Here is a 26489-nt window from a genome sequence, read left to right on the forward strand (position 1 = left end):
CCAAATCATAGGTAAGTTTAACACTATAAAAATATTTAAAACTAAATAACTATATTTTTAAAAATATAAATTTAATTTTGTTAAATTATCGATTAAAATAGTTTAATTATTCAGAAAACATCATCTCTATATTCCAGGTGGTGGGTGTATAAGTACGCAAGAAACATTTCTGGACGGTAGGTGGCCGTCGATACCGGATGTCGACGATGACCTACGATTAGAAACTAGTAGGGTGTTGTTGTCGTCGCAGGGGGGGAAAAAATATCCTAAAGAAATTCTCGGATATTATTAGCCAAATTTCATTATGACGCTCCACAGAATCTCGTAGGATCAAAATGGTGAGTAATAAACTACTTTTAAGCGCTTAAATCGAAGTAATCTTTGTGTAAACAAACGTCATCCCGGATTCCCCAACGAAGACGTTTAATCACGATTTACGAACGGAAATGATTAATTTTCCCGCTAATTAACGGGTTTTCTACGTTCTAAGACGAACTTTGGCACCTTTTTTGCGGAAAACGTTAAGATTTTAATGAATTTCTGGTTTTGAGTTCGTCTCTTGTACTGTTTACTGTTAAAAACACCTTTTGTGTTTATTTTCACTTAATTTATCTCCAACACACACACGTGATACGTATAAACAACACACTGACTTGTTTTCTCGCCAATTATTGCAATTATAAACCTGAAACTTGCTGTGTTTCTTCAATTGTTCATTTAATACATAAACTGTCAGTCAAGACACTTATTAATATGTTAATGTGAAAATTGTAATTGGATACTTCGAGCGGGCTTGCCTCTCGGCTTCGGACGGTCGAGCCATTCTGGATTTTCTTACTCATTTGACACTTCGTGCTCGTGTTTTAATTGAATATATAATTTTTTCTATTGTCTGTTTGGTTCGGTTGAAATTATACACTCTGCCGCTCTGTGGAGGCTTCGTTGTCTCTCGTGGGATGTTAACGGCTCTTGTTCTTTAAAATTTGTTTACTGGGAAATTTTGCCGACGTCTAGATGTACGGAATGTTTACTTTATTGGAGAATTAAATGGCTTTGTATAAATTTAAATAATTGAATATCTACTATGTACAGAGATATCATGCATCCTTCTTACTGAATGAAGAAATATGTAATTTTATTATAGAAATAATTATATTTCTGCTCCTTTAACTTTGCTCTCTAATAACCAAAATGTTATTTGATCTCTGAATGAACCTTGGGAATTACCTTTAGTCAGATATTTTTGCCTGCGTCTTTATATGTAACATTCTTTCACTTTGTATGCATCGAATAGCCTTCGGGAAATGTGTCTCCATTCATAAACTAGATTCTTTTCAGATTTGCAATGTATTATGTCTTAAACAACGGGAAGAGATAATACATCACATAACTAACTACAGATAACTTTGCCATTCTCGTTTGACTTAAGAAATTTGTATTGTTTTGGTTATTATTTTGTTGCTTTGGGTGTTTTCGTCCTGTTTTTACATACGGTACACAACAATTTTCAACATTCGGTTCCTCCTTAACTGCTAAAAATAACTAGAATGGTGGAATGTGATTCATCATCATATTTATAGGGCAGGTTCTGATTTCGGGAAACACCTAGACCTTGACTCGAGTCGAAGTCTAAACTTTTTGATAACTAACAGATGTGGAATGTTAAAATACTTCTCCGACGTTCGGTAAATTAATATTCTTTTAAATTAAATTAAACTTAATAATGACTTAAAGAATAGGAAGCTGGTAATTAAAATTAGATTAATAATTTTCTAGAGCAATCTTGTAAGTTGGTCTAATAAAATTTAAATAATTTACTATTTTTTTGCCGTATAATCCTACTTCTATCACTTAACCTATTTAACGTGCAATAATTAAAAACTTGTTTAAAAATTAGGAGAAAACACAAGTCAGTGGTTGCGCGGCAAATATAATTTGATACAATAATTACTTTTAGGAACCGTTTTCGTAGTTGCCAGAGTAAAAATCCTGTTTATTTTTCTTTTTTTAGACAAAACTCATTGTCTGAACCTTGTCGATGCTGCAAAACCTGAAATGTTAAAAATTGTTTTACTTCCTTCCTCCATTGTCATTATTTATGTATAAAAATATTTACGAATAATACAAAAATGTGCCTTCTTCCTGTTGTTCGTCGTTAATCAAAGGTCGCTTTGGAGTGTTACACACCGTAATATTTTGCACAATAAATATTGTAATTGTTTACGGTAGGAGGCAAAAATAATTTACTTTCTGCTTGGATTCAGACACTTTTTTTTCTTTTTCGATTGGCGTAACAAGGACAATTGCATAGAAATTATAGTTTAATTTTTATTACGGTCTCATTAACATCGACTTATTCTTAATTGTGCCATTTAAAACATACAATCGAGTATTTTATTCATAATAAATGGATAAAAGGCTAATTTTATTCATTTATTTTATATGAATTTCTAAAATTCATATAAAATTTGCTATGAAATAATTTTTAAAAATTCTGAGTTTATATGAAACTATGTACTTTATTTGAGTAAGAAGACAACGAACGACAGCTTCTCAAATACGTTTCATCTGATTACATCTATCTGCAGGGAAGTTAATACAAAAAAAAAAAACAGTTCTAACAAGTCATAAGTTCCTTCTAACGATACTTTTTCAGTGGTAAATTCTCCTAAAGGGTGATTTTTGTTGGTCCAAAAGCAGTTGATTTCTTACTCTAAGTAAGTTTCCTCTGTTAATTTTTCATAATTAAGCAGCAATAATTTAAATATTGGGTTTAATATGGGATAGCAGTGGATTATAACTTATTTCCATGTAATTAATTTGCATGAAGTGTATAAATTACCATATTTATATAAAAATATAATTATGGTAAAGGTTATGTTGCATTAAGGAAGTAGGATATGGATGTTTTTCATTGTTTAGTATCTCTTGATGTATCGGTCGATTTAAGATGTCGAGTTTATCGTATCCTAAAAACTCAAATAATAAATTTCCGTAGATTAGATCGACAGCATTTTTTTTCTTACAATATTTAAAATTAACTGCTTATTTGTTAGGAAGAATCTTTCTTATTTTATTTTTAACCTTTATTTTTCAAAAGAAACTCGTTTGATGTTCCTCGGTCGTGCACCGGTGGAGAAATGAAATTCTTTTTTCCGGGCGAATTGGTCTATTTACGCAATGCTCAAGCATGCATTCGGCAATCTGAGGAAATACGACGTTTTTAGATAATGATCCGACCTTCGGCCGCATAGAAACTGTAAGTTATCGCAACACAGCAGACGATTGCAATTGCAGTTAGAAGTGCAAGCTTTAAAATTAATTCGCAGAAACTTTGCCTCTCCTTTTCACTTATCATTAATTAAATTTTTCGCACATGTAAGATTGGAAATGTTTCCCAGTAAAAATCTAAAAGGTAATTACCATTTTGCATAGCTATTCCTACTTATAGCATAATTTCCTGGATGAAAAATAGATATATAATTACTTCATGCAAGACTGAATCGTAATATATAATTGCCAAATTGACCAAGAAGATTAATTTTTTGGATGCTACTATCAAGAATGCGACCAGATTATCTTTCTTTCTTTGTAGCAGGAGTTATTACAATTGTTTTTTTAATGTCTTTCATTTTTTTGTACCTTTTATTTATTACTTTTTAATTAAAATTCATATAACTAATTTATTAACAAATGTAATTTTTTTCTTTACTTATTTATAATTTTAAAGCTTAAAAACTCAGATAAAATCAATGTCATGATTTGTTTTTGTAGTTGTTCAATCAGACGGAGGAACAATTATGACAGATGTTGCTTGTGTGAGTTGTTTGCGACAGTACTCATTCTATACAAGAACATTATCTAATTTAAAATCAGATAATGTTCTTGTAATGTTCCTCATTAAATATTTGTAAACTAAAATGGAAACCTTAAATGTTAGTATTTGGCACTGAATAAACAACAGGAATTTGGGGATCTTAGAACTGTCGACATTTTCCTTTTCTATTTCCTGTTAGTCAGGAAATCAAATTATATTTTCTGTTTTCTGTGAAAACTTAACTGATTTTTTCCTGCTTGAAATTACTTAAAACATGAAAATTATATTCCAAAAAGGCCAATATTTCTGTTTTCCGAAATTATTTTAATTGAAAAAGTTACCGAATGTATTCTTGATCGGCTAAGTTTATTGTTAATTATTTTGATACTAAGCTCGCTTAGCATTTGTAAAGCAGCTTAATGTAAATAAACACATCAAATCACTAACAAATAATTATGCCATTTAATCTTAGATTATTCTGTTTGCTGCTACTTGTTATATTGTAACGAGAAACCAGTTTCGTAGAGTGAGGGAAAGATTACTCGGAAGAGATGTGATAATCTCGATATCCTCTCTACCAAGAAAAACTATGCATCATCTTTTGATATTTTTCTCTTCGGAATGTAAATTTTTTCTTTCCGAACTAGTTGTTTTGGATTGAAACAAACAGAAAAAATAAAAATATAGGTCAGATTAAACTTGGAATTACATTTAGAATGGTAATTATTATTTACATTTTGCATTTTAACTTTGTAAACACTTATCAAATTTCTTAATATTTGTTATTTTTGTGTTTTGCATTGTGTGAGATGACTTAACAGTCTCTTTGGCAGTCGGCATTTTTTTGCAAAATAGTGTTATTGCTTATGGGTTATTGTTATCTTTACCAAATAAACAGAGCGGTCTACTTCCTCCTTTGGACTTGTTTTTGCTTGTAATATCTAACTATTTTTTATTCGGTGATAAAAATGTGCATGTATTTTTCTTTTTATCATCATGTAGAACATCTCTGTGCTCTATAAAAACTGATAAGTGATTAAATTATGGTAATATGTGCATTTGTAGTAGGTTCCAAGTCAATTGTTTCTTATATTTTTTATTCTCTGAGAAAAAAATGCACCGTTTCGATTGATAAAGTTGTCGTAAGGTCGTGATGCTGCTTACCGTTAATATCAAATTAATCTGTAAATGGTTTAATGACTGTCTGATTCCAAAATCCGACACATTTTAGCATTAACTAAAACCGTGTTTACGGTCATTTCCCCTTCAAAAAATCGTTTTTTAAACGTTCATTTTTTACTTTTTAGAATGACATGGATTGGAGATAGAAGATAAGTTATTTCTTAGCATCAAATAGTTAATTTTGGCCAAACATGAACAAAATGTATACCCATTTATATATTCACTGGGCTGTCCTTCTGCCATTAGCATTGACGTCCGGTCAATATGCCAATGAATCTAGTACAATGCTTCACTTCAGCCATGCTATGATAGTGCCAGAGTATCAGGAATCTCATTCGTTCGATCCGCGCGGAATGGAACATCTGTACACAATCACAAACATGTTTCTGGACTTAATACAGAAGGATGGACTACCTCCTGGTAAGTGCCCCCCCTTTTTTTTTTTGAAATTTCTTCTTTTAATTTTTCATATATTTATGTATAAAAAATAATTTATATTCTAGTCATTGTCACCAATGAAATATTCAAAACTCCCTTGAAAGTTATTGATAAAAACAGAGGAGAAGTAAGAATTTGACTTACTCATATAGTTACTCAGTTTTGCTCCTTAATTCTACTAATGCTCTGTGTACATTTTCAGCTTTTTAGCCATTTCTTGGGAATGTTGCTTATTGCTGTTATCGGGCTGGTTTTAGCTATAATTTTACCCATCAGCGGACTGTTGTTTTGTTGCTGTCGTTGTGCGGGAAAATGTGGAAGTAAGAAAAACGTTCCGGAGCAACGTAGGGATTCATGTCGTCGCATTGTCTGGGGAACTGTTATGTTTTTAATATTATTAGCCATGATGTAAGTTTTATTTTCACAAATGTCTCCTTCCACCCGTCAAAATTTTTAATGTATTTACACTCATATATTTTTCAGGTTCGGCGTGGTGTGTGCTTTTGTGACAAATGAATACATTGAACATGGCGTAAACTCTCTTCCTTGGACTCTAAAAGATAATATCGGAGACGTTAATCTGTATCTTAATAATACAAAATCGGTAACAACGAGATTGGTTTTATGACATTCGTGTTAAAGATTTGTTAGAATCTAATCAGTTAAATTGTTAATTTTTAGGAAATCAACCATTTGTTAAAGAAAAATTTTCAACAGTTACAAATGAAATTGGGTGAAACCCTTGATAGTATGTTATTTGTTACTAGATTCATTAAAATTTCCATTTAAAATTATTTAATTTTAACATAATTTATTACTTTTCAGAAAGTGGAGAGACTGTGAAAGATAGATTAGGGGAAGTAACGCAAGCTGCAGCAGTTAATAATTTGACAGAAATTGTTTCTCGTAAGTAACGATTACAAACGCCTTTCGAAATTAAATGAAAGCAACAATTTATTATATTTGATTAACCATCATTAGTTTATTATAATTATTAAAATTATTTGCAAGATGGCAACTTAACTGCCTATCTCTAGACAAATACTTTGTATCCAATTATCAACTTAGCCTAATTGTAACCTGATAATTTGGCAGATTATCTGGTTGTAATCAAAAATTCAGTTTGTTGAGTCATTTATTTATAATCATTATTAACATTAAAAATATATAGAAGAAACTAAAATGTCTTCACATATCCGTCATGTCCAATCGTCAGAAACAAACAGTGCTTTATAAAGACAGCCTTTTATTAGAGGTGTACCAATTAGGGGATGTTTCTGATGATTAGACATGACATGTTAGTTTCTTCTATATATTTTTAATGTGAAAAATATCATCAGCCATTTTAATTGAAACTATTATTAAATTTCTAGGACTGGGACAGGTTCAAAACCGTTTAAAGAAAGCAGTTCAGTATACGGAACAGCTTTATAAAGCATCAAATCAACTGCAGACTCATTTGACGGACATTAAAGAACAACTCATCGAAATACAAAAACGTTGCACTAGTGATAGTTGTCAAGAACAAATTAAGCAATATAACACGAGTGCCTTTTCCGTGGCTACAAACGTTTACAAAGTAAGCGTCTTTCTTACCTTATTTAACTTTTCAATAATCAATATTAATTTTGTGGAATATTTCAGTTTCCAAATTTATCGTACGTTTTCCATAATATTTCAACCCTTTTGAACCAGAACATTGAAACGGAAATTAAAGAAGTAAGTTCTGTTGTTAGAAATGATATTTTCTAAGCTTATATTTTCAAAAATCTTGATCTAAACAATGATTTATTCTAGGGAAAAATAGCATTTGATAAATTAAGTGATACGATACAAAAAGCTGTCAATAAGACTATACCGGGTAGGTGATATCATCCTTAAAAATATCAAAACAGTAAAATTTAGTTAAGACTTAGACCTGTATATACAGAAATGTTAATAACATGTTTTGTCTTGGAATAGATATCAAGCACAAGATAAGTCTCGTGGGTTCAGAATTATCTACGGCTGCAGACAACATAACTTTGATGCTGAGATTCCCTCAGTTGAATCAGGCAGAAAGTTATATAGTAAAATATGAACCACTTGTAAAAGAATATTCTAAATATCGGTAAGAATATCAAAATGGCAGTTGTATTTTTTTTTTTGTTACAGTAATCTTAACAGAAGTTGTATTTAGGTGGTATGCATGCATCGGTTTCTGTTGTGGAATGTTATCTATTGTTATGTGTTTTGCATTTGGATTAATATGCGGTACCTGTGGCCAACAGCCCGGAAATATATACTCTGATAATACATGTAATAAAGGAGCGGGAGCAGATTTCTTATTACTGTGAGTACATTTTAATTTAAATTTGTAATTTTTAATTAGTTTTAATAATGCAATAATTATTTTCTTGATAGGGGTGTTGGACTTCTTTTCTTGTTCTCGTTTCTGTTACTGATTGCCATGACAGCATTGTTTTTGATCGGTGGGACTACCGAGAAAGTCATTTGCGATTTAGTGTCAAATTCTTCAAATCCACAGTTACGACAGGTAAATAATTACATTCTTTTCGTTGTGACTGCAGCCTAGAGTTTTCATTTAATGTTTATAAATTGTTAAAGTTAATAGAATTGATTCAAGATCAAGAAATAAATCATCCCTCTGCTGGAGAAAGACTGGATATCATACATATGCTTCAGTAAGATCATTAACGAAAAGTACACTTATTAAGAATGCCAATCTGTTTCTTAATTTTTAGTAATAAGTTTTGAAATTTTATCTTGCAGTCACTGCCACAAAAACGAAAGTCTTTATCACGCATTGGGTTTCGAACAACATCGTCAAATTCGAATAGGACACAATATTATTCAAATGATGAATTTTTCAGAAATAAGAAATTATCGCCAGGTAATTTGATTTTGTGTTTCAACCCAGAAATCTCATCTATTGTAAATTAAGCATTTTCCCCTTCTTTTTAAGAATTATCAAGTTGATGAAAAACTAGAAGAATTTCTGCATCAACTTAGCATTAGTCCAAATGTGACAGTGCTAACGCCACAAGGAGAAGAATTACTCCAAAGATTGAAAGACACTCCATTTTCTGCAATAAACTTTTCTGTTTATTTTGAAATGGTAGGTAAAGAAATCTTCATTAAAGGTCTTTAGCAAGAATTTATAATCATTTACGTTTAAAAATTATTATGCATACAACAGGATAAGAAACAGGTGACTTCGATTGACATACCTGACGTGATCCGTCAGTTGCAGACAACAATAACTTTAATCCCTGCATCAGAACACGAGGTGAGATCTTAAAATATTGATTAAATGGTTATAATTATCAGTTAGAGACACTGTTGTTATTTTTCAGGTTAAAAATAACTTGAAAAACATAACAAAACAATTAGAACTGTATCAGAGAACCCTGATTGCTTCAATTCATGATACACTGGTAAGTTTATATATACAATATTTTGCAGTTCTTTTGAAATAATTGCTGAAATATTCACTGTTTGATTATAGGATCAACTTCAAAAACTTGGAGAACAACTTCAGAAAGATACAAGAGTCGGTAACAGGACCATCCAGGTGAATTACTTTTCACATACTAATATATAAAAAAAATAAATGTAGGATATATGCTTAACAAATTTTATTTTATTTTAGGAAGCACTCCCAGATCTTCTCCAACAAGCTCAAACTGCACAAGAATTTATACAGACTAAAGGAAAAGAAGAAATTAAAAGGGTATGCACATACTTGTTCTAAAAATATTTTTTTCACTTGCTATTTTTATGCTTTTCCCAAAATTAGTAATTACAAAACTAAAATAAAAAGGATGCATAGTAAAGTCCTTATAAGCCCATATAAATGCGAATAGCTGCAGGTTACGAATGTGATATAGCTATAGTAAAGTGACTACGTACCGTGAGACAAGACCACTTGCAGTGTACAGTACCTAGCATTAAAATTTGGAAGTTAGTACTGCTGTCTTGAAAACAATGCATGGTATAGAAAAAGTTGATTACAGAGTTGTAGAACATAAACAATTTACTGCAAACGGACACCCCACATATGTGATTAGAGTGAATAGAAAGTGTGAAATGCTAGTTTGTCGCTATTTGATTCTTGTCAATGTTATGTCACTAACTGCATCACAAAGCATGGAAAGTGAAACTTTTGTTAGACAAGGCAAATCATTCCAAGAAGTATTGCGAGAAGGTGCTATTTATACAGAGAATGTGGCTGTCGTGTCATTTTTCGGTCACCTTACCTGTTTCTCAGTTTGCTGTATTTAAACTTGTTAAACTTTAAATTGTATTTTGACCTTCTTAGGCAATGCAAAGACTGTCAACGATAACTTTAGTAAAACCAATACTTAGAGCCATGCAAGAGAACCAAAAAGACCTTTTGATTATATTAAGACAAGAATAGGAAATAAATTTATTTTTAAATAATGGTTGAATAGTGAAACTATTATATTTTTATTCTGTTTACTTCTTTTTCCAAATTTCGTTTTGTTTTGAAGCATTAGTGTGCATGAATTTTAATGGCAAAATTCTGATATAATACTACAAACTTATTGTTTTATTTTCTTGATAATGCTAGTTGGCCAAAGAATTTATAACAGAATTTACGGGATTAATGGATCAGTATGCATTCTATGTGCAGCAACAGGTAAGTTTTTGAGATTAATTATTTGTAATCAGTGGCGTAGCGTGGGTGTCAGCCGCCCAGGGTGGAGGAAAATTTCGCCGCCCCCTTATTTAGGTATTTTTACAAGATATTATTATTTATTGTGAAATTTTGCCGCCCCCTATAAGTGCCGCCCGGGGCGGGCCGCCCCCACTACGCTACGCCACTGTTTGTAATATCTTATAAGAAGAATCAAATGATATCTTTAAATGATTTTAGGTTGAGAATAACATAGGTAAATGTGGTCCCATCAGCCAGGCTTTTAACACGAGCATCATTGCTACGTGCAGTGAAATACTTCTGCCATTTGTAAGAATGATTTTACGTGTTTGGTTTTTATTAATTTCTCTCATTAATTAATCTCATTTGTTTTTAGAATGGATTTTGGGCAAGTCTTGGTTGTTGCACCCTTCTCTGCATTCCGGGTCTTATTGTGGCAGTAATCTTATCCGTATTATATCGCCGAATAGAGCCGTATCCCGGACCACTTGTCGATTCGTAAGTATAATGTTGCTTTGGTGTTATAACTGCTTTATTTTCTTCAAGGAAACTAATTTCGTCTGTTAAAAATTTAATCTACTTTTTGCATTTGAGGTTGTAGTATGCTTAATTACAACAGTTATTTATCTTATGCTTCATTTGTACTAGAATTAACAGCATACTTACAGTACAGTCTTGTTTTATATGGCATCTCTTATCAACAGATACCACACAAAATGAAATTTGTGCTCTAACCCAAGTAGTTCAGATGATTGCATAAACACTTGTGCAACCATTTACAATTAACAGATAAACATTAAAATGTGTTTAAAACATTTTACTATAACAAATAATATTTTAGTCTAATGTTTCTCAATATATTGAGTAAAATTCCATTTTATTACGAGTATATCAAGTACACTACTTACGGAATATAAATACAAACCAGGGTATCAGCAAGTAGCATTCTATAGTTCAATGTTTTCAAATGTCAGAAGCCAGAGAAGTATTGTTTGCCAACTTAGGAGTGTGATAATGTAACCACTCACCATCTGCACATATCAATTCCATGTAAAACAAGACTCTGTTGTGTGTAGCTAGAATTAACAAATGTTATCTAATAATTTATGTGAATAACATTTGTCTTGTCAGTCTTGGTCATCTCATAAATCAATGTGTCACAAATATTCATATGACAGTAGGTGGCAGAACCAAATCATATATATGCATCAAATTTACAAAATATCTTTTGAATCCTAATATATTTCATGTGGCACAAATGTAATTTTTGGAGTATGGTGATTCGCCGCATAATGTCCTTTCAAGTAACTCTTACCACAAATATCTGTGGTTCCATATTGGAGAACAGAAATGTTGATCACTGAAAATCTTGGGGATATTGGCCTAATCTGGTGGGAAAATGTGGTTGTTTTAGGGCAGGGGTTTTTCACAGCAGGCCAGATAACAGAGAATGACAAGTGCAGGCCATGTAACCATTTTGTTCAATACAGCACACTGAATACACAATAAATAAAGACAACCACCATATTTATTTACCAATACACAAACACGATCACTGCAGCAAGCTCATAATCACTTTCCTTAGAAACTTCATTGCAGATACTTATACAAAAAGCACTCTTATATCCAAAGTTGCCGAACTTTTTATTTCTCTGATTTATCTAAAAATTATATTATTGTCAGATACAAAAATTAGATTGGACCAATTTTGGCATTTTTACTTACACTTATTTTAAATTATCACATAGTAAGTTTATCTACAATCTGTGATATTTCCATATAAATAATTATATTTTAGCTCATTTGTGGCACAGTGTGGCAACAGGCCAGATAAACTGACGTCGTGGGCCCTAGTTTGGTGACCCCTGGTTAAGGGGAAAGCTTGTTAAGGACTTGGCAAAACTGATCTCGTGTCTACAAAGCAAATTGCATTGCCAGATCCTAAAGTTCCGTTTCCAGAAAATATTACAAAAAGTTTCAAATTCTCCTAGATTTAAAATAAATATTATGTAACAAATAGAAAAATTACGACAGGAATAATTACATAATTACGTACAGTATCTTAGTTATTAATTTACCATAATTTATGGAATATAAGATCCAACTTTTGCCCAGAAAGAGCTCAAAAAATTGTCTCACATCCTATGTGAAGTTTCACTCTCCTAAAGGGTAATGAATTCCCCAAACAGCTTTCTATAGACTATTGTGTAATCTTTCTGGCCCAACTCATGAATAAAAATGTTATTGTTTAATTACTTTATTTAAAAAGTTCCTTAGTAATTAGTGGGCAGTTGTGTAGCCTAAAAAGAAAGGTCCAACTGTCTATGATTTGTTCTAGAACACTAAATAAAAATGGTGATCGTCTGAAATATTTTTAAAGCAACTTTGTCTTTAATTTGTTCAATTGTTTAATTAATTAAAATTAATAAACTTATTATTATTATGGGTTAAGTTAGATATACTCGGTTAACACCGGTGGCTGTGTACTATGATATTAGTTAGATAAAGTGATACGATTATTAATTGTTTATCATATGCATCCAGTTCTTCAAAGTTAAGCAGTAACCTTTGTTATCACTTATTACAGTTACCTTATATGGATTGTTTAAATACACTAAATACTTTTTCCTAAATATTCCATGCCAAAACGGGGGATAGTCTTATATGCCATGAAATATGCTAATATAGATATACTAAAGTTTCCACATAGCTTGCTTATTATGTCTATAATATGGTGTTTGCACAATGTCCAGATTGCATAACGCATCGTGGATGTTAAGTTACAATTGTGGGTGTGTTGAGAGCTTTTATGGGGGGAATTCTACCTTAAATACTTTTAAGGTAGAATTCAATCTAAATTACTTTCACCTTTGATAGAGTGGTATTTTTTATAAGTGTGTTAGCTCACGACTTTCAGAAGTTGCACATAAACCTTGTAGCTATGGATAATTGAATACTCTCATTCAGTTTGTTTGAATATGGACCAGTTATGAGCATATCAAATTTTCCAAAATAAATAAATTGGAATTTGATAACTACTTGCTTGAAAATTTGATTGATTTTTAGACGTTTTATCATGGGAAGTTAGAAATCCAAGTTGCGTGTTTTGTCATTGCCACATTCTAAATTTCTCCAAGAGAATGATTTTCAAACTCCAACTTATTTGATTTTATTGAAAATAGTTAATTCTTTTGAACCAGCAGAGTGATTCAATCTCTAATTTTATTTGCAAGTTAAATTGGTATGAAAAGTCCTGTTAATAGATTACAGTCACAATAGATTAATATTAATAAAATAACAATTTAAAGGACTACAAGTATTAATTAATCCAAATTATTTAGTTTAGGACATTTTTTAACGAACTTCTTGAATATTTTTGAACTTTTTAAGAATTTGACTGTTGCCATATTATTTGTAAATCAAAGTTTTGTATTATTTGTCCCATTTTTAATTATCAAAACAAACAAAACATTGATAAAGTATATTCTCTAATAGGATTTCTCATTTCCCGGTCTTTTGCTTGTCCCAGGATATAATTAATTATTTTTCATTTTTAAGTAACTTAATATGTCCTGCAATTTCCAAAATAATAATAATAATGCTGCGTAAAATACGTATAAAAAACTACTTTTGAATTACGTAGAAATTTTCACAAATAGAAAAAATTTACTAAAGTTTGTTGGAAACTGTCACAAAAAAAATGCCTTTGAATTGAGTTGAAAATTTAAAGAAAAAATTAACTTAGATCAAACCTAACTTACAAGATATTTTTGTTTTTTAAATAAAACGTAATACAAAATATTATTGTAAACTTTTATAATAAGATTTTAAAAAGCAAAGATGGTCAATACTCCAATCCCTCAATCTGGTTCTTATTTTAGTAATGAAAAGTCCTGCTACCGAAAATGCCCTTTCTGATTCAATTGATGTGAGTGGAACTGTGTGTATTTCATTTAAGAGAAGACAGATAGTATGTGTTTTGTCACTTATAGCCTGAAGATTTCTAGTTTGTTTTTGAGATTGTAATACTTCTTTTGAATTTCTAGTATTCTTGATTTGTCTACCTCGGCTGCTTTAATGGAAACATCAATCTTATAGCCCTATAATTCAACAGTTTGTGTGTCTTTAATAATCAGATTTATGAAGAAAAACTTCATACTTGCAGACTTTGAACTTGTTTGTATCCTTGCTCAGTGCCGTCTTTAGGGGAGGGCCTACGGGGCCCGGGCCCAGGGCCCCGAGGTCGTAGGGGCCCCTGAATCCGAAAGTAATAAAGTTACAAAGAAAACAAATAGGTTACTTGAAATGAAGAAACCATTAATAATACGATTGAAATTACTCCTCCAACACGTAGTGTGAAGTGTTGAGTACAAGGTGAAAAATCTCACTGGCTAAAAAAAAAACGGTCAACAGATTTTGTGGGATATGTTAAAAGGGTGATAGCACGATATCCGTAATTGGTCTCGCCCGTGCTAGCTACACCCTTAGCCTCATAAAGCGAATTCTTGCCCTGCCCCACTGCCCCACCGAGTGTTAGAAGACCCTCGGTTAGAAGGCCCCAGGGTTAGAAGAGACTATGCCTTAATCATGGGCTAGGTCTCATACCAGAAGGTAATCTTAGACATCTTTTAGTTGGAACACCGGGTACTTCACTCGGGCTCCCATCTGTTCCCTTAGGTCCAACGCTCTAATATTGGCATAACTTTTGTATATATGCCATCTATGCTGCATTTTGGCTTTGCTCTGTCATTAACACTCATATTTCTCCTTAAACGTCGTTCAGACATTATACCAGGCAGCAGGGTACTTTTCCCTACAAGGAGTACCCTGCCCAGTGCGTCAACTGAGCTTATAGCTTATAGACCCTTACCATCAATTCCTTAGTTTCTTTAGGTTTCCTTTACTAGCTGCTAGCGTTCTAAGTACTTGTTCAGGGAGCATACTCCAATTAACTTGGTCGGCCCCTAGGCGGAAGTCCTCTGTGAGAGGACAGTCAAGCATGTAGTGTCTCGCGTCACCGTGAGGATACCGACAGAAGCAGCTACCATCTCCTTGTCCAAATTTGGACTTGAAGTGGGGAAACCTTCCGTGACCGGTCAATATTTGTCATATACCAAAACTAACTCACCGAAGTAAGGCCAACGTCAGGCACGAAGGCGTAGGTTGGCCTATCTACCACACTCTGAGTCCACCTCTCTTGCCAGTGTTTCATTGACCGTTGCAGTAGAGTACCTTTTATGTATGTTGTCGAGGGTTCTACCATCCTCGTTACAAATGGGCCCCTGGCCCCCGCCTTGGCCAGTTGGTCGGCACTTTCATTACCCAGGATCGCAATGTGGCCTTGGACTCATCTCAAAGCAACGTGTCGTTCGTGCCTTGCCCTCAGTACCCTACCTCTGATCTCCTGTACCAGCTCGTCTCTATGGTATCCATCGCTTAAAGCCTGAAGCGATGACTGCCTATCTGAGTAAACCGTGACTGGCTCTGGGCCTGGATGTTCTAAGACCCACTGGGACACCAGTTCTGCCTGGAACACAGACGCCTCCTCGTTCAGTCTGACTGACTGACGGTGCACTTCTGCTCCATCAGAGAAGACGCAGTATGCAGCTCCTACTAAGTTACCATCTTTTGAGCCATCGGTGTATATCTCAACACCGATATGTGTCGGTTCACCGACATCCCAGTCAAGTCCAATCCTATAAGCTGTATGGACCTTTAGTACTGTACATCTGTCCAACATCTAAGTCTGACTGGATACATCTGATTGCAATGCTTTGCCTCAATGCCCTCCACAGTTGTCCTGTAGAAGGCCACCTCTTGCCTGACCACCAGAGGCAACGGGAGCAGCGCAGCCAAGACCAGGGTCGCCTTCGTAGACACAGTTCTATACGCTCTCATGATCCGCAGGGCTGCAGGTCAGCGACCCTTAGGTCTGTAATCTAGTATTGATTCTGTTTCTTTATGGGGGGCCCACAACATTCTTCTGGCTCAAGGCCCCTTACGTTCTAAAGACAGCACTGTCCTTCTCCAATTTGCACAACCTGGTATTATGCAGTTATTGAAGCTACTGGACATGGTTAAAAATTAAGTCAGCATAAGCACAATTCTTCCGGATATTTCAGGTTCCGACAAGTAAAGAATTTTCAGATCCTGCCACAAATAAGCTACGTATTGAATATTGACAATCTGTGACATGCCATAATAAGCAAAAATTTAAACTAATAAATGGGCTTAAAATGAATAAATACAAATGTATTCTGGTAGTTTATGAGTTAATTATACTTTCTAGTGCAAAATTTCTTCAACTTCACTTTTTTTTATTTTGTGTTGAACTTTTAAGAAATTTGTGGGATTTCCCTGCTAAGATAAATTGAGTTACACAAATGTTTTGGTATTGTGATGCTTATAAAAGTTGCTTGCTCCATACTGTAGTCTGTTAAGCATGCAATAGCATTGGGTCTAAAAAAAGTACATATCTTAATTTAAAAGTGCTAATCAGGCACCTTTGGCAAATGGTAATGTTTCCTTAAATCTCGCAAACCGATCTCTGTTATCTTTGACTTTTCTTCTACGGCTTCCTCATTTTTCTCAAGATGAGAGAAATGAGATGAGGAAGCCTTCATAAAATCACAGATTTAAGGTCTCGCTCCTGATTAGACTTTGGCTTATAGAAATGTTGTGGGCAGTTTGATTTTTATTTTGGTGTCAAAAATTTCTCATTGTCGGCAATGAAAATGTTTTGCATTTGCATTTTGGCTATGTTTGGTGTAAAAGATCTATCTTCCCACCCATCTTGGCATTCAACATGCCTTCAAAAGCATTTGAAAGAAGTGAGACTCTTCTTTTCACTTGAACAATTAGAGGCTGTTGTAATTATCATTGATTTAATTTATATATAGATCAATAACTGAATCATTGCAACCTTCAATTTGTAAAAGTTAGCAAAATAATCAATCAAGCTTGGCTAATTAAATACACAGATTAATACATTAGTTTGACCAAAGGTAGTCGATTAAGTTCTCATCTTGAATTAAGTCTAATTGTTAGAATTAAATAAATTTAGAATATCCTGGAAGAAGCGATATAGTGCAGGATCCGGATCAATCTTTTCTGTCTTATCGCTTAAATTCACCATTGATAAATATGTGCTACGAAACTTTACACATCCTTTGACTGTTAAAGTTCATTTTCTGTTTCTTAAACACACATCTTTCCTCTTTCGTCTCATCTCATCTTAAATATATTCTGCTTAAAATTCTTATCTGACTGCAATGCTGTTTACAGGGAATACAATTCCGACAGTTACGTCGACAGGGATAATATTCCATTAGCACAGTAAGTCTCTAACTCTTGCAGCTTTAAATGCTATGTTTTGTCTTATTGCACGTGTAGTATTTTTACCTTGTGCATGTTTTTGCTTCGTTTTTCTTATTCGTCTAAGTTCGGGCCAAAGCTTCTCACGACGCGGATTACTTAACCGTTCTCTGTGGTCGTTACAACTTTTTAATTTGTCTTTCAGGGTCAACAGAAAGAGAGGAGAGAGACAGATATACGAGAATCGTAACGGTTACATTCATGACTACAGTCCAGGATACCAGGAAGCTTCTGTCAGTTTTCTACCCAATCATGCCGACTACCCCAGAGATGTGGGATCCACCGACTCTACTGCTTTCGCCAACTACCAACCTTTGCGCCAATCTTCATGTCGGACGACACCCACAGCACCCGCCGACTTTTCTCCCACTCAGGACTACATCAAACCTCCGCCGTACTACTTTCCGGGACCATGAGCCAAGAGAACACTACATTCCTTTAAGACGCTCTCGCCATCATTCTGTATCAATCGCGTTAAGCTCGGTCAAAAATTCAGAGAGCAATTTTTTCGGACGTAGCATAATTTTTATGTAAATATTTATTTTGTGTCGATTCTTTTTTGATATTGTAGTCTTATTTTTAATGTTTTATTTCGTAAGTTAACTATTTTTAGATTAATTTTCTTATCTGATGTATTGGGATGAGATTTTTGTAATGACAACTGCAATGTGAGTTATCAAATTTTTTTGAAACTATAACATTCCAAAGCATTCTTTATTGTACCGGAAATCAATTATTTGTAATTTTCATTTGAACACCAAGAATTTACGGCTTTTAGTCCACGACATTTCAGTGGCATTACTGTTTATTTATATGTAGTTTTTTAAGCCCATGACACAATTTTAGTCCAGTATATCAGGCAGCTCTCTCGCTCTCTCTCTCTCTCTCTCTAGTATTTATAGTTTGATTCTGAAACCATTAAGAATGTCTGAAATGCAGTGTACATTTTGGACAACATTAAGTGTTTCGGATGCCCCCACACATACATAATTGCCATAGAGAAGAAACATTCTGTCGGCATCCATCGATGCCCTGTGGAAAGCATGGTACTCTCGCGTTTTGGTGTGCCAAATTTTTAACAGATTTAGGTCGATAGTACGTACGAATTTTACTCTTTTTGAAAATATTATTGTAGCATGTTAAATTTTTATGGTTAGCTTTATTTTAATTGTTTAAATTTTGTCTTTTGGTACATATAGTGGTGTTAAATTAGCAGTTTTTAATCCTCAATCCTCATCTAGATGATTGTTTGTTAACATGAGCACCTCTTTGGATAGTGTTATTGTAGCTATAGAATTTTTATACCTGTTTCTGCATCAGTTCCTCCATCTGTTGTTTAATTTTGGTAACCGAAATTTAAACGAGCAAATGATTTTAAACTCTGCAGATTTTTAATCTCCTATACAAAATTAATGAGTTGTAATCTCGTGACTTCTTTATATATATATTATAAATACATGTTGCGTGTTTCATACGCATTTGCGCGGAGCATTAAAACGTGATATTTTGAATCTTTTTGGTTGTTTAAACAAAATATAACATTCTAAATGCATTGCTCATGACAAAATCTTTCCCTCCAGATCGCGGTTACCAAGATTTAAAAAAATTTGCATTATGTACATAGCGTCGAATGGCAGTTAATGTTAAAAGTTTAGAAGGATCGTGTTGAAATTTTAATAGGAAGAAGACATGCCGTTTCTACGGGGAACGTCTGTTAAATCCATGAGGAAGATCGCGACATGACTACTTCCCGCGACGCACAATCGTGTTCAATGATGGTCGACGAATCGAACGTTCCGTGAGTTTCGGTATGCCCATGTGGGTTTTCCGTAGGCATTGAGGACCGTAAGTTCGCCCCGTCTGTAAATATGTAACCTGTAGAGGTTTGACGTTCACCCCATACATTTCATTGTAGAACAGTTGATATTTGTTTAGAAGTTTGCAAAATATATTTTATGGCAATCACGGTGCTTACACGAAGAGTTATATTTTCAACGTCAGTTAACAATAAAATTTTGTATAAACAGAATGTATTTTCTATATATATAGTTCTTTAAAATCTCTTTATTTGTGAGTCTTTATAATGACACAACCATTTTTGTGTGCTAAATATATAAATATATATATAATGTATATTTCACAATTTTTATATTTTCCATGGTGAAATATTTGCATATAAATGTAGATCTGTTAATATTTTCACATCTTTAATGTGTATTGCATATTGCAACTCGTGAAACTCTTAAAAACCACGTCGATCTGTTGCAACAAGTGTTTACAAGAAACGTCGCTAGCCCAAGGGGACGCGACCGTCGTCTTTAATTGCTGTTACAAATCTCTCGATCACCTTGCTCATTCTGTAACAGACGTCATCTGTGATGAGGGATGTATCCCGTCCAAAAAAAATCTCCTCGGTTTAGAGGAAATTGTAAAATTAAGAATCTCCAATAAAAATTAAATATAGTACAGGTTTTGTTTATTTACAGAAACTAACAAACTTGCATTATTTACACATGTGCAGATCAGATTTTTACATTGTATTGGTCCCATGGATGTTGCGGTAGTTCGACTTCTATGGAACGCAACCAGGGTTTGTAGCTCAAACAGAATATCTTGCACCAGTGCAGTTGTTGTTTGTTTATGTATTCACCTCTGGCCTGTAAAACAAATGTTAAAAATATATCTATAAGCGAGAAAGAGACACATTGCAATGATGTTTAAATTGGCATCCCGTCAGACATGACGATAATTCGGGGTCTTCCAAAAAGAAAATTAACATTGCTACCATTGTAATTATTATCTGAAGACGTCATAATGTACGTTGGGCAAATGTGAAACTTGGACGGTTTTCCATTACAATTTCTTAATGTCACACTGCACACATTCAACCAATACTCAATACTCAAAATTCTTCCTACGCTTGCCACGGCACATCCATCATCATACCTCCCACGGCTTCTGCAGATTACTTGTATTGTGTAATAACAAGTGATTCCAACTTTTCAAATTGCAGAAAGCAAAACACCTCGGTTGCCAGGTCAACGTTTTCATTTACTGTGCTGCTTACAGGCAGTAGATGACGAGACATTGATGATTACTGTAGTGATACTGTTGCATAATAATTAACATTGATGCCATTTTAAATTACTTTAATTTTCATTTTGGAAGACTTGGATATTGTTGAGCCCTTTTTTGAATTTGTCATCACATGCTTGTTGTTAAACAAAACATCAATATCAAACTCAGCTGTGTCCAGACCTTTGTGTGAATAGTTTTCTTTGCACTTCCACTTTGAATATGTGCAACTATTGTTTCGCTTAATATATAAAACATAAAAATGTTTCTGACTAATTAGTTTGTAAATTGAGTTTACAAACTCACAAAGGATGGATTTCAATCCATTATTGAAAAGTTTATGTGGATTATGGTACAGCAGGTAGCAAGAAATTATTATTGACTGTAATTTCCAACTTATTTTAATGTTAACAAATTACACATCTAAAACTAAAACTGCATTCTATCCAAACTTTTGATTTCAAAAATATGCTTACGTTTTTAATCTGTAATTCATCTGCCACTTTTCTGGCTTTCTCTAAATTCTCCAATAACTTAGAATCTGGTCTGATCTCTAATTTCTTCATGGCGTTCATCACGTCCAGAAGGTATCTGAAATTCTTTGCCAGTGCTGCCGATTTTGCTAACGCGCCAATGATTTCTATGGATGGTTGAATATCTGCCTCCTGTAACAGAGCAACGGACAACCATTTATTCACATATAGAGTCAAATACATTAAAATCTATATGAATCAAATACTGGACACTCGCCTCCATATCGGCGAGTAGCTTGTTGCCTTGGGATCTCTCCACACAGCCGAGAGCCAGGACGCCATATGTCACAATATCGACCTTAAGATTATACTTACGAATCATGTCCAATACTTCCTATTATGTAAACAAATGGTTTGAAATTCAGTTTCTGCACAAAAACATTTTTAAAGCCTTAATACTAACCAATGCCTTTTTAAAATCCCCTCTAAATTGTCTTCTTTTGATCAAAAGATTAAAGAAGTCAACATCCGGTTTAATTTTGTATTTTTCAATAGCCATCAGCAGAGATTCCTCTGCCTCAGACGTGGAGGGGATGCAGTCGAGCAGGATACTGAACGTCTTTATATCTGGTTTCACACCGAGAGAGACCATGCTGGAAAGAACACCTTCCACTCCGCCAATAACTAGCAATCTATAAAATAAAATCTTCATTACATCAAATATTCTGCAAAGTATTTATTTACCTTTTCACTTGTTTGGAAACATGGATTACTTATAAGATATACAGGGTGAGGGAAAGAAACCAAGCATTGAGAAATCACTATAGTTTCTATATTTCTAAAACAGAGATAATCAAAATTATTTTACACGTACTTTATTAAATGGAAATGTGGATGCATATCTTCAAATTCAATGTAGGCACAGGTACCATCCACCAACTTTCTCAAACGACCAGGATTGTGATGTGGATGGGCAGCCATTTCTTTTTGCATCCACAACTGAACCCATGATCATTAGCTTCAAATGACAATTCTCAATTATTTTCGGGCAGATTGCAGCATGATGTCCCTTCACCATACGTCGTAATCCCTGCATGGTACTCGCCGATTTCCACACCTCACGGCATGCAGCAATCCTCACTTGCTCTCAAACAGACAAGTGGTAGGCCAACATTTTTGCCACAGTGCGTGCGGTCACTGCCCATACCATCAATGAGGGAATTATAAAAGTCCATTGATTGATGTATATGCACAGACAAATTTTATTATGAATGCATTATTATTACAAAAATTATAGTTATTTCTAAATACCTAATTACTTTCCATCCACCCTGTATAAAGAAATTAAGCATTTTCAAGCATTCAGATTAAAAATACATTACAATAAATCACGATATAATATTACAACAAATAATCATAATAGTAAATAACTCCATCAAAAACTGGAATCCATATAAGAATAATTTGACAGACTCGGTCAGCCAAAAGGAAGCACAAGGGTTATGCAACAAACTTTACAAATAATACCAAAATACCTTAAACATTTTATTATCTGTAAACTTATGGAGTTTTATTCTGAAACTTTTTTAAACAGAATCACTTTAAAATTTTGCTTATTAGTTTTGCTTTACATGCAATAAATTGAATGAAATCTGATTACTTGTTACCTGTATTCAGCCAAATGCAAGTTTTCCAGACCGAGAATGTCATCGGAAGACAGGAGCCTGGGGACTAGTAAATTTAATTCCGTCGGCCGTGATTCTTTCACAGGTATGATTCTTTCTTCTCTTTCCATGGCATCTGTTTGGACCATGGTGTTGGAAAAATCCCCGGATTTTTCTCTCGCTTCGATTTGGGCCAAATTATTTTTACCATCCACAAGTTCTTTCACTTTGGATCTTTTCGAAGGAGCCCAGTCTAGTAAGAGCTGCGTGGCAGTCTCTGGAGGTCCCACTCCGCAGTCTCTGACTGCTCTCAACAAGAGATTGTAACTGTATTTATTTGGTTCAATTTTGAATTTTTTCATTTTTCTAAACACCTGGAGAGTAATAAATTCAAATTAATATAAAATTTGTTCTGAAATTGTTAAAACATCATCATCATATTGTAACTAGCATAATTTGCCTCTGTATAAATTGAGATTATTAATCCCAATGTTGGGAAGGCCATTGACCTTGTTAATAATTTTGAACAGAAACCTAAAGCATAAACTTTATTCACCCAAATGCATAAACTCTGTAAACTATATCCAATTTTCTTGATAGAATAAGAAAGAATAATAGATTTGTGTTGATACCTGAACAGCATGAGTAAAACCAGCCTCTCTGTCTGATATGCAACTCATCAGCAGAAAGGAAAAAGTTTCTTCCGTCAGAGAGTGCCCTTCCCGCTTCATTTCGTCCATTATCTGAAACAGAATAAATTCTAAAGACTCTCGCAAAGATATAGACATCTCCCAAACCAGAAAATATTAAGAAAGTTACTATAAAGGCAGTCTTCAGATCTCCGCACTTTCCAAAGGCCTTTATCATGGCATGGTAGGTGATGGTGCTCGGCAACCACGCCTTCTCGATTATTCTCTGTCTCAGTTCGTGTGCCTTCTCCAGTGCCTCTTCGGGAAATGGCGATTCGGCACAGGCATTAAAGAGTCCGGTCAGAGTGGCAGGAGATGGGACCATTCCTCGGTCTCTCATCTGCAAAGGAAATGCATTCGTTCATTGTTAAGTTAAAATTGTATAAATTATGTGTACCGACCTGTTTGAACAACTTGAATGCCATTTTTGTGTGTCCTGCTCTTCCACATGCCCCAATCAAATGTGTGTATATGAATTTCTTCGGATACACTTTGTCCTTCTTCATCTGTGCGTACAATTCCAAAGCTTCTTTTAACTAAAAAATTTAACAAGAAAAATATCAAACATTGCTAATTTTTATAATCAGATCATTGTTAAAAGCTTATTCATGCTCCATTGCATTTGAACACAGATGGTTTTGATATATCTGAAAACTAGATGATAGGTCAAAAGTCTTCATGCATACTTAACACCAACCATATTAGTGTGTTGTTTTATTTTGTGTGCTATCTACAAGAATTTTTGAGGAAATTTTGAGTCCTAAAAATATTCCGCAGCCCTAATTACCATTCCTTTTTAATTCTTTCAAACACCACAAGCATTCTTCTAGAAATGTTGTTATTGCACAAACAAAAATATCTGATTATAATGATTATAATATATATTATAATGTAAAAATAGTTATTGATGGATTCATCATACATGCTAAGAATACTAGTTCTGCAGCAAAGAAATGCACCATCATGTTTCACTTGCCACTTGCTTTGAAAGTTTAAGCTTCTTTGTTGATATGTCCCACCACGCATGTCAGAATGTGAGTTTCTTTGCTGTGGAATAGGTATCAGAGATAAGAAAGCATGCATAAATCTGTGAGTACATTACATTCATTATGGGATTCTATAAGAGAAAATGGTTGTTTTTCTTTCAATGATAAAATCTAAACACTGCAGTGGCTGGCAACATGATGCTGACTACAACTCAATTCAAGTGATGTCAAGCCATCTTTCTTTCTCATCAATGTGATGGTGCATGCTGGGTTGTTCCCTGCCTTGCAACTTAGTTTTGTTTTATATATAAATATCTGGGATTCACCTGACCATTTCCCTCTGTTTTCCTATGACTGCAATGACAACATGTGGATGAGAATAAATTGATTGACACACACAGCTCATTTGAAGAGAGGACACCACAATAGGTCCTCAATATCATTTTGTTTCTTGACTGAATTACATTATCATTACAAAGCTCCACTGCAAGTGCAGATTTACCATGGATAAAAATAAAACTGATCCTTTTACAAATCCCATCTAACAGGCCGGATGGCCGAGCGGTCAAGGTTAGCAGCCTCCGCCCTGGGGGACCCGGGATCAAAAAATCCCCAGGAATTTTTCGGGGGATGGTCCTTCCAGATATGTTGGTCCCCGTCCCTCACCACCCGGATGCCCCATTGTGGGCCTGGCCGAACCCATAATGGGCTTGCTATATGAGGCCCTCTTAGTGCCCACAGGGCGGAAAGAGTTACAAAAAAAAAAAATTCTCATCTAACAATCTTTGCTTTGTCTGCCTCACTTGGGCAAAAAACGTAAACTGAGACCATTAAATTGGCTTTCATTGATCATCTACTTACAGTCATTTTACACTAGCAACAAATGAAGACTAAGAAGTGTTAACAACAAACCAAATTAACAATATTGTCCATATCAACAAATGATCTAATCAGTCCAAAAATTATGTTGGATCATTTGTCGACACTTAGTTCTCATTGTAATTTTCATCACCTGTACTCATTAATCTTAATGAAATTTCAAATCTGAAACATTGTGTGCTACAGAAAAGATATCCTGATTCAAACTATATAAAAATCCTAAAAATCGGATTAAATCAATCCTCATTATGGCCTAATCTCTCTTAATGTATGGCCATTTAGTTGACTATTTTGCTTTTCACTGGCAAAACTCACATCGAGTACATTCCGGTATGCATTGGTCTCGGCCGCTACCGATACACCAATTAACAGTTTAATAAGCTCTTACCGGAATGTCTGGCAACCGAACAAGGCAGCAGAAACAAATGGCACAGTATTGCCATTCACAAACTTATTTTATCAAAATAACCGGGTTAATACAGATGAGTAGTAAAAATAGTATTAATAATGTAACCATGGAGGTGACTATATTTCTTCATCAGACCTTACCACATTCACAGCTCCACAAGTGCAACATGCATCAGTCACTGCACCGATAAGCTCGTTGGTGAAAATCAGAACATATTTTAGTACGCCATAGCTCACCAATACACTGTTTATCCTGAATGCATCCAACAATAACTTATACTGAAAGACACAAGAATTCACACCAAGTGACATTCAATTTACCTTTTTTTCTTTATTTAACTCCTTCATTCTTCTTATATAATAATGAGCCGACTTTCTATCAACAAAATTTACTTCATCGTCGCTATCATCCGACTCATCATCGTCATCATCATCATCATCTTCGTTGCATCCCTCATCTTCAGTAAGCAGACTCGTGATAGGTGAGGCACGAGTTTGACCTCGAAGCGATGGTTCCAGAGGTGCTTTTAAAGTTCCAAACGAATCTGCATCATCCTTTGGAGTAATAACATCAAAATTTTTCGCAAAATAATCTATTTTCCCATTAAAACAAGTCCTAACACTTGACAAACCAACGAAATCACTGAATATAACACAACTTCGTTTGAGTTTAAACGTTGTGACCAATCTACTTATACAACGAGCATAGGACATTTTAATTTTTCGGGTAGTTAACAATCAAATCCAGAGCCTGATCCTATTTTTTCATTTTAGAATTTTCAAAAAACGTAAACATAACAGAAATCCACGTGTATGGTAAGCA

General features: G+C 34.1%; 2 protein-coding genes across 3 annotated transcripts; one reads left to right on the forward strand and one right to left on the reverse strand.

The window, feature by feature from the left end:
• Nucleotides 1-191: 191 nt before the first annotated feature.
• On the forward strand, nt 192-19958 carry LOC136970378 (prominin-1-A-like). Of its 2 annotated transcripts, XM_067264815.1 has the most exons (25): nt 192-338; nt 5125-5419; nt 5503-5564; nt 5640-5845; nt 5921-6041; nt 6119-6185; nt 6263-6343; nt 6811-7016; nt 7082-7156; nt 7235-7298; nt 7400-7547; nt 7617-7769; nt 7841-7973; nt 8045-8121; nt 8210-8330; nt 8403-8555; nt 8637-8726; nt 8794-8874; nt 8946-9011; nt 9090-9170; nt 10032-10100; nt 10338-10427; nt 10495-10616; nt 17403-17453; nt 17638-19958. In XM_067264815.1, exons 2-25 carry the CDS (start codon nt 5191-5193, stop codon nt 17906-17908), a joined length of 2817 nt encoding a protein of 938 aa, XP_067120916.1. In that variant the 5' UTR covers nt 192-338; nt 5125-5190; the 3' UTR covers nt 17909-19958. The 2 variants fall into 2 exon arrangements, with proteins under 2 accessions (XP_067120916.1, XP_067120917.1); XM_067264816.1 differs by lacking the exon at nt 17403-17453.
• LOC136970379 (pentatricopeptide repeat-containing protein 1, mitochondrial) lies at nt 19952-26489 on the reverse strand. The gene is made up of 9 exons (XM_067264817.1): nt 25988-26489; nt 23795-23929; nt 23524-23733; nt 23337-23447; nt 22708-23078; nt 21504-21732; nt 21318-21434; nt 21044-21232; nt 19952-20149 (listed from the first exon to the last, which is right to left on the reverse strand). The coding sequence occupies exons 1-9, from the start codon at nt 26378-26380 to the stop codon at nt 20015-20017; spliced, it is 1890 nt and encodes a 629-aa protein (XP_067120918.1). The 5' UTR covers nt 26381-26489; the 3' UTR covers nt 19952-20014.

This window comes from Centruroides vittatus, unplaced genomic scaffold, assembly GCF_030686945.1.
Source record: "Centruroides vittatus isolate TY-2023 unplaced genomic scaffold, ASM3068694v2 contig_193, whole genome shotgun sequence".
In the NCBI taxonomy this organism is placed as follows: domain Eukaryota; kingdom Metazoa; phylum Arthropoda; class Arachnida; order Scorpiones; family Buthidae; genus Centruroides; species Centruroides vittatus.

What these genes read in the sequence shown, in the direction of transcription:
- LOC136970378 (XM_067264815.1), top strand. Translation starts at nt 5,191, where the DNA reads ATGAACAAAATGTATACCCATTTATATATTCACTGGGCTGTCCTTCTG. An exon ending in ATCTTAATAATACAAAATCG is followed by an intron (nt 6,042 to 6,118) that starts GTAACAACGAGA and finishes GTTAATTTTTAG; the next exon opens with GAAATCAACCATTTGTTAAA. An exon ending in GGAGCAGATTTCTTATTACT is followed by an intron (nt 7,770 to 7,840) that starts GTGAGTACATTT and finishes TTTTCTTGATAG; the next exon opens with GGGTGTTGGACTTCTTTTCT.
- LOC136970379 (XM_067264817.1), bottom strand. Translation starts at nt 26,380, where the DNA reads ATGTCCTATGCTCGTTGTATAAGTAGATTGGTCACAACGTTTAAACTC. An exon ending in TTGCATTTGGCTGAATACAG is followed by an intron (nt 21,733 to 22,707) that starts GTAACAAGTAAT and finishes TTTATTTTATAG; the next exon opens with ATTGCTAGTTATTGGCGGAG. An exon ending in ATGAATTACAGATTAAAAAC is followed by an intron (nt 20,150 to 21,043) that starts GTAAGCATATTT and finishes TTTGTTTTACAG; the next exon opens with GCCAGAGGTGAATACATAAA.